This window comes from Xiphophorus couchianus, chromosome 6, assembly GCF_001444195.1.
Source record: "Xiphophorus couchianus chromosome 6, X_couchianus-1.0, whole genome shotgun sequence".
In the NCBI taxonomy this organism is placed as follows: Eukaryota; Metazoa; Chordata; class Actinopteri; order Cyprinodontiformes; family Poeciliidae; genus Xiphophorus; species Xiphophorus couchianus.
The window spans coordinates 19,682,680-19,691,575 of NC_040233.1; the positions used below are offsets into that span (position 1 = coordinate 19,682,680).

The window sequence follows — 8,896 nt, forward strand, 5'->3', positions numbered from 1 at the left end:
AAAGTAATTAATTAGAGAAAAGATAAATGGAACATTTTGGCCAATATGTAAAATGCTTTGTATTTAAATATGCATGTTGAAAACACAAAGCTAACACTGCAAATCCGCGTGGACACACCAACATTACAGGGTGATTGCAGTTTTCCATTAGCAGGGACATTGAAGCTGGTCACAGTTGAGTTGAAAAACAACTAAACACATCCTGTAAGAAACCTGTTTAAGGACAGAATGATCATAAATATACAGCAAATGAAAAGCATAATTGTTTTAGAAAGGTCAAAGTCTTGACCTAAACCCAACAGCAACTCAATGAAAAAATTGACTCTCAATCTCAGTTAGATTGAGAGCTAGTTGAAAATTCAACAGAGAATCTCAATGTAACATGACTGATCTTCAGCTATTTAAGGAGGTAAATTGTTTATAAAGATGCAAAATTAGATAACCCAATAGCAACTACAACTTCAGTGAAAGTTGTACTATGAGAAGCAGAACACAAGTGTACAAATTGTAAATGGGGTATGAATATGAATAGAGTACTGTACATATTTCAAACAGACCAGTGTTTTTTTTTTAGGATAAACAAATCAAATATTTATAATGTATTGTACAAGTTGATGTAAATCAGTTTCATCGTTCCACATCAGTTTTTGAGTAGACCAAGTTATGGTCTTCGTCGCCATCTAGTGGTGATTCACAAATACAGCAGACCAGGGAGCAGGCAGTTCAAACCTCACAGAGTATCTCAGCAACAAGACACTTCACCTTTGGTTTATAAAACCATGACGTAAAAGATAAAACAATAGGTCAAAAATCTTGATCAAACCATTTATTTTTTTTTCCAACATTTATGAAGCCAGAAGGAAAATTTGATTTTGATTGGATCATCCACAATGTCAAAAACGATTAGCTATTTTCTGATCATCATCATCACATCAACACAGTGTATACACAGTACCATTTACAGTTACCAAAAACCCAGGTTGGTACAGTCCTTGTTTTTAAATGAAAATTTTTCTTTCAAGCATGGCAATTAGGCTGAACTTTTTATTTCCCTAACTATGCCTTTCTTACATATGATTCAATGTTTGCGCTCACAAAGTGAGTCCAATAATGAATGACTTCAGACAGTGAGAAATTAACTAATCTGTAATCTGTGGATTTCTTTTCTTATGTGACTGCACACTAGACTAAATTAAAAATCCCTGAAAGACTACAAACTATCCAGATTTATTAACATAAACAGAGCTGTCAAAGTGTTAATAAACCCTATATGTTGTGACGCATCCAGAAGCCTAACATTGTTTTTACTTAGTTTCCTAAACATGTACATCCATCAGTTTCACACATCTTAAGGAATGTTAGTAATAGCTTGGTAAACAAAAGAGCAGCAAATGAGGATTTAACCGACTGCAGCAAAGCAGTCAAATGAGGATGGAAACATGCAAAGAAAAAGTGTATGAAATGTTAAATTTCACAGTCTGACGTATCAGACAAACATTCAAATTCTTGGTGAAACCAATTGACTACTGAACACATTCCTGCTACTTCAGAAATGGTTACAGCAGACAATAACGTTTTCTATAAGCCAAGAAAAACTTTAATCCAATTATAACGTTTTTGAACAAAGTGACTCAAATTATTTCTTTTAGTTTTTTTGCAACATTTATGAAGACAGTTGGCTTGTAATTATTACACGGGCCTTTTGGGATTTAAGAATAGCAAGGACAGAAGAGAGAAAAAACCCAGGTAGATAGAGAATTGCTGCTGTGATTTATATGTTGCACAATTACAACTTTAGAACAATACTCTCAATTTAATAAATGTTCAATAACTATTCAAAGGCAGGAAAAACACTGTATGTGAGCCACCTGTAGAACGGCCCAATTTTCAAATTGAAAAGACCGGATACAAAAACAAAGAAAGAGGCAGACCAGGCCACAAACACAATGACAAACATCCTCATGCTTCACAGGAAGAAAGAACATAAAATAAAAATCACATGTCAAGCATACACACACACACACACACACAGCATTTTCAATACTCCAGAGTAATTTTTAACCATCGTTCAATAAGAGTGGTCTGCAAGATTATCCAAGAAAACCTCTTGAAAAACCAAAACCTCACAGCTGAAGGCAACAGATTGCTTCCATGACTCAGGAAGTTGAATTGTTAATATTATCCGGTGAGTACAGAAAATGAAAAATATAGAAGAAAATCAACATTGTACCCCTTTTTCAGTTTCTTATTCAACATTCATGCTTCCCAAAGATCATCCCACTCTTACACGAATGATGGTTAAAAACAATAGAGTGAATATAGACATTTAAATAATTTACGACGTATGTACACAATAATCCATCTTATTTTTCAGGAGTTTCCTCGTCTTCTCAGGATGTGAGCACATCTTCTAATCACCCATCTTTACTTTAGAGGTCTGAAGGGGAAGAAAATGCTGTTAGAGGGATCTTATAGCAGCTACAGGTGATCACCAGGTAGTATTGTTTAGGAGTCTAGTTTACCTGCAGAATTGCTACAATGACACCAAACAGGCCAATTGCGCTACCAAAGATTTCCACAATAAGAATCTTCACAAAGAGGCTGGCGTTCTGGGCGTCTGCCAAAGCTGCTCCGCTGCCCACGATGCCCACACAGATCCCACAGAAAAGGTTGGAAAAGCCCACAGTGAGGCCAGCTCCGAACATGGAATAACCTAACCATGAAGGGGATGAAATAAATCACGGGCTCAATATAAACAGGGGAACTATCATGAAAAATACATGGAATTAGAGGGAGAAAAAGTCCTCCTAAAATAACTGCATTGATCAGGTGCAGTTTTATGTTTAGGGCTCTATTAAAAACACTTTGCTGGTTTCTGCCCTTTTACAGTTCAGTTACTTTGAGTCTGTTTTCTCACCAGCTTGGTAATTTCGTGCTCCGATGGTCTCAGGGGTTGTGCCACTGAAATTCTATAAGGTGAGAAGAGGCTCTTTTTAGAGACAATAACTTATCTTCGTTCTGCTGTTTCAACCATATTTCAGTTCTGTAGTAGTTCACAGCTTAAGCTTTATTCTATGCTCGCATTGTACCCTGTCTAGCACTACTTTCATTCTCTGTAATTTTATTTAAAAGAAATCTTTGTAGGTAACAGTTTATCCGTTACCTCAGCCATGTTGCTAATAACAATTGCCATGATGATCCCATAAATGGCAACAGCTTCACAGAAGATAATGCTGCAAAGTAAAAAGAACAACAAAAGTAACAATGAGACTTTAGAAATGAAGGAATTTCATCAATATATCTAGTGTCTAGATCCACATTACTAAATGTGCAATATACTAGATCATCAAAAATATAATTTCAATAATTCAATTCATAATGCCTATACTTTCATTTCTGTTCATTTTGATGACTGTGGCATACAAATAATGAAAACCAAAAAAGTATATATACTGTAGAATATATATAAATATACTACTATATATATACTGTATATGTTTTTTTTTTTTTAGAATGTCATACTATGCGAGACCAATAATAACTGTTACACAACTGTTACACAATGAGGTTGAGGACTGCTGACTTGACAGTAGTCCAGCAGACGATCATTGACATCCTTGACAAGGAGGTCATACCACAAAATGTGACCGCTAAAGAAGCCGGTGGCTCACAGAGTGCTGTAGCATAGTAAAGCAAGGTTGAGTAGAAGTGAAGTGGAAAGTAGCCACCAAGAAATTTAAGAGGACTTCATGATTCCCTCTGCTGAAAAGCTTCATGGAGGTGTTGATTTCATTTTCCAGCAAGACTTCAACTTTAACAGAGATTTGTGCTGCTGCATTGAAGCAGCAAAACGCACCAAAGGAGCCCTGACAAACTTTTTAGAGAATCTATTTTACAAACCTTTTCAATAGGCAGACCTTTCGGCATTAAACGTTCCCTTTATATTAATTTTTATGTTGTAATACCAGATTTTTCTGCAAAAAAGACAACTGGGTTCTATAATTAACTGAAATCCAGGATTGAAATATAATGCATTGTATAAGTTTGACCTTCTGAGTTATGTCACTGAAATAAGTTGACTGTTCAATAATAACCTAGTGTAGCAAGATGAACATGTGCTAGTAGGGTTATTTTTATTCTTTTTAATAATAGAGCAAATGTGCCTACCTGACCAAATTTTTGGTTTTGATTCTTGGAGCCTTGACTCCTCCACCAATGATGCTTGAACCAGTGATGTAGATCCCCCTGGAGATTGAGCCAAAACAAGAATTCAGTTAAAAATTAAAGGAGGAAGAAAAGTGAAAAAGAGTCATAGTCAAAAATTTAATTGATAGCATAAATAACTGAAGGTTTCTATAAACCCAAAATATCTGTAATGGTTGTTATGGTCACTTAACAGCACTATTTGTTGGGCCAGCTCTTGACTTTAGTGACTAATTTGTAGCTAAACAGACTGCATGTTATTTTTACCAGTCAGAGGAATACTTGTTTTTCATCCAAAAAACAGTTTCTTGTAGAAACTGTACTGGCTTCATTTATAACAAACTAGGTTACAGAAAATGTCACTGTGAGTAAATGGCCTGAAAAAACAAGTTGCCAACACAAAGTCACTTTTAAAATTATTAGGTACATTTCTCTCATTATATTGACACTAAAATGCCAAATCTTCAACTGCAACTTAGCTTTACTGCTTTACGATTTATTCCTGGATTATATCTCCATCAGTTACATCGAGACTGTATTGGATAAAAGAGCATATTTTACAGTGTAATGAATTATTCAAATGTGCCAAACAGTAAATGTGCAGAGGACTGACTATAGTTTTAATGGTGAGTTGAAGTTTAACAGATCAGTTCCACCAATGTTTATGATTTTCTTTGTGTTAAGTCAGTTAGTTTGTTATGCCATTTGCAAGATCCATTTTAAAATGATGGAAAACTGACCGAGCAGATATGATTTCTGGCTTATGTTCCCAAAGTTCCTATGGCTTTAGAAACTTAATATTTATAGCACATTTTAAAAATTCTTGCATTATTGATTATGGGTTTTGATCGTCATTTTTCCCCCCAAATTAATAAAAGATAACATATGCATAAAAACAGCAGGAAATTATATAAAAATTTGTAATAAGCTGGATTTGCAAGCGTCAATATTAGGTGGAAAATTTCTATCCAAAGAAAGCTTTACTCTAAACTTTCAATGGTTGGTGACTTTACAGAGGAAAAAAAGTGACTTCTACATGCTATAAATAATTGTGTTTTTAACTGCTACTTTTCTTGTTCTCACCAAGCTGCTCCCACCACAGACAGAGAGATGGCCAAACCGATGCCCAGATTGGCCCACATAAAAGGAGACGTCTCAGTCAGGAACCTGTAGGGAGAAAAGTAGACATTAAAATAATGATACTTTTGTAAGCAGGTATCTCAACTTTTAAGGGAAGTTTAAAGAATAACTTATTCTGTCCTATGAGGCAAAAGAGTGCTTGTATCATTGACTGATTATGACGCATTTCAAAGGAGATCTCAGGCGATCTGCGTGGCACTTACACAAATAGCTTATTAATTTTACAAATTGTGTACATTTGTGTTCAAAATAAAAACAGAGCAGTTCACTTTCTAACAGAACTAGAGATCATCTGCTCCTAGAACAATAATGTTAACCAGTCCTAAAATCCACCTGGTTCTTTGTTGTGCTTTAGGGAAAAAGCTCAAAGCATCCAAATGAAAATCATAACAATTGCGCCAGTACTCACCATGCCACATCAAAGCGGAATCCAAGGTCAAATATGGTATAACATATACCTGTGAGAGGAAAATAATCATTTTAAACTGTGGCACAGCTTACGCAAGACATATCCAATCACTGTTTTATTAAAGGTGGTATTTGCTTTGTCGGCTGTGTACTAGCTTTCATCTGCTCCAGCTCTAAATATGAAATACCTCAGGAATCAAACTCAAAAGGGATTATTTTACTCATACATAATAGAATATATTTTCTATGTTTTAGAAAAGATATTCTAAGATCAGACAATATGGGGTTTAGCTTGACAATGTAACGCACAGCTCCAACCATGAATTAATTTTATTTAATAGATAGTTTATGAAACCTGCTATCAGTTTCTGAAAACTCAAAAATGGCTGATCTGATTTTCAAGACTCTTAATGATCACAAACCAACTCACAGGTGCATCTTAATAAAAAAAAAACTAGCATTTTACAAAAAACAAACAAAAAAAAAATCAGGAAAATTATGTACCACACTCAGCATCTTTATCATGAAACTGGCTTCTTTAAATTTGCTGCAGGAGATAGCCGTCCTGCCCACAGCCATCAAAATCTACAACTCTTTGAAGAACATTGGTAATATAAATTACAACATTTAATTTTCCTTTGGGAAAATATTTTTGAAATTAATTAGATTAATATTATTGAAAATTATATAAATAATATAATAATAAAAATAATTATAAAAAATATTACTTTATTTTAGTCATTCAATTCAAAACCAAACTTTTATTTCAAGTATATATTAAACATTTCTCTTAACTTTGGTGGCTGTTGAAAGACAGACTCCAGTCGCAGTCAGCATTTAGTGAATTGTCCCTAAATTCTTGAATGAGCTTTGCTTTACAATCCTTTCAACACTGGAGTTATCCTAAATGAATTTTGCCACTTTTTTCTACTATGTGATCCTTTCCCATTTATATTGTTGGACACATTATACTGTGAACCGCCAACTTCTTTAGAAGTGAATTTTGTGGATTACTCTCCTTGTTCAGGTTGTCAACAACTGCCTGCTGGACACTGCAGACATTGTCATGATTTTATAACAAATAATGGTATGAAATAACATGTCTGAATTAAAAATGCCAATAATTAATTTTATGTGATATTACAATTTTCTGAGAAACAAAATTTAGGGTTTTCCTTAAATGTAAGCCACAAACAAACAAACAGAAAAGCACTTGTAAAAGTTCCTTTTGTGCAAAACTAGAATACACTTCATTAAATTCAGTTTTTCCAGATAAATTACTTAAATTAACTACAAAGCTATATTCTCATTTACTGAGATGCATCTACACATAGGATACTGCTCTCCAAAATTACAATACTTAAGAAAATCCTACTCAAGTGACAGTATGATTCTTCATCAGACAGCACGTCACTTGTGAAACCTGTTTATCTTGGAAAATCGTAAGTAGTAACTATACGGCTTTTATGGGGTCTGAGACCAGACGGCCTGGGTTCCAGCTGAGATCCTTGAAGACTGCATCATCTCTGCGATGGCTCACACTCATGTGAAACAGTTGCAGTTCCTCTTTTATTTTATTTTCATTACACATCCTGTTCCAAATCAAGACAAGCGAACTTGCTAACGTTAGCTTACCAAATAAATTAAATATATTTTTTAAAAAGCAGCTAGGCTATTCTAAATAAACCCAAAACGCAAAATGTTTTAGAGTAGAATATATCTTAACATGTTCTGTCAAAATGAATCTCTGACTGAAATTTTTCTGACAAGCTAGCTTTTCGCTGCTAACATTTTAGCAGCTAGATGCTACATTAGCTGGTAACTTGTCTCTAAAAATAAATACACGAGAATGCACATCGGCCTCAAAACCGGGATTTGCTTTGGCATCTAACTGATACCACCAACAAAAAGCACAGTTTCAATAATTAAAATAACCAATCTAGTACCAGCTAGTCAAAAAAAGCCGCAAACCTAGGTAATCCCAAGAAGTAGCCAGATCCCACAGAGGGCTGCTCATCTGAAAATACTAATCACGTAAGAAGGTGCCAACTACTGACTGAAAAACACGAGATACACCCAGTTTCATTCATTAGTTCAACTACTACGAATTTATTTTAAGAGCGTTGCAAGCTTACCAACGATTAGTATTGTAGTCCAGAAGGCCAAAGTGACCCCTGTGTAAAGAATGGCGTGTCCGTTCATCATCCACTCTAACAGCATCTATCCGGCGGTCTAAACTGCAGAAGCAGCAACTTAATCTTGGCTTTAATTTAAAAGCCGACGCAAAAAAAAGCAAAGAGACAAATTTAATTCTGATTTTCCAAACGGCGTCTGACACTAGAGGAGGAAGAGCATCAAAAGGAGAAGCTGGTGATGTCAGCTGATCCCGCATGTGACCGAGAACTGAAGGGCTGCGTCCGAATTAGTTTTTATTTTTTGCAGCGTTCTAGGAAAAGTAGAAATAAACACGAAAGCTTACTCTTATACATATTTATCCCTCAAATCTTATATTGATTTTGATCAAAATCATTATACATTCTGCTTTTGATCTTTAACACAGCTCAGAACAACTAACAAAGTAAATTAGAAAACCAAACTTGTCTTCAAAGGCTGCATCCAATACTAGAGTGAGTCCCGCAATTCTTATGGTGTCCACTCGATGTCAGTGTTGTAACGCCCACGGAGACGTGCTTTGGATTGCACCCCCCAACCCTCACCTCTAAGCCCCCATACATTAGACAATAAATAATAAATGCGCACAGCTGAATAAACACAGACAGTAACCACAATACTTTACAAATATCTGAAAAATCATGTTAATGTAGAAGCTAGATTCATTTTTTATTGTCTGGAAACTGTTATTGATTTATTTTTACTGCCTTGACAATCTGTAGCATTGTATGCTCTCTGTGAGAGTTACACACCTGGATATATACAGTAATCAGTATAGATAGTACTCCATTACAAATATTTGATCAGCCAGCTAAGAGGCTTGTGGTAAACCTGGATGAGCTGCAGAGATTCGTAGTTCAACTGTGAGAATTGGTCAGCATAGCAGTTATTAGCAAACCATTCCACAGATTTATCTATTAAATCAGAACGGCAAAGAAAAAAAAAGAATCCTGTCTATAGTTGGGCACCAACC

The 8,896-nt window shown here is 35.1% G+C and overlaps 1 protein-coding gene across 1 annotated transcript; it reads right to left on the reverse strand.

Moving 5' to 3' along the window:
* Nucleotides 1-811: 811 nt before the first annotated feature.
* On the reverse strand, nt 812-8,150 carry atp6v0b (ATPase H+ transporting V0 subunit b). Its single transcript, XM_028021153.1, has 8 exons — nt 7,887-8,150; nt 5,753-5,801; nt 5,287-5,370; nt 4,168-4,245; nt 3,164-3,233; nt 2,918-2,969; nt 2,523-2,713; nt 812-2,437 (listed from the first exon to the last, which is right to left on the reverse strand). The coding sequence occupies exons 1-8, from the start codon at nt 7,969-7,971 to the stop codon at nt 2,411-2,413; spliced, it is 636 nt and encodes a 211-aa protein (XP_027876954.1). The 5' UTR covers nt 7,972-8,150; the 3' UTR covers nt 812-2,410.
* Nucleotides 8,151-8,896: the final 746 nt, after the last annotated feature.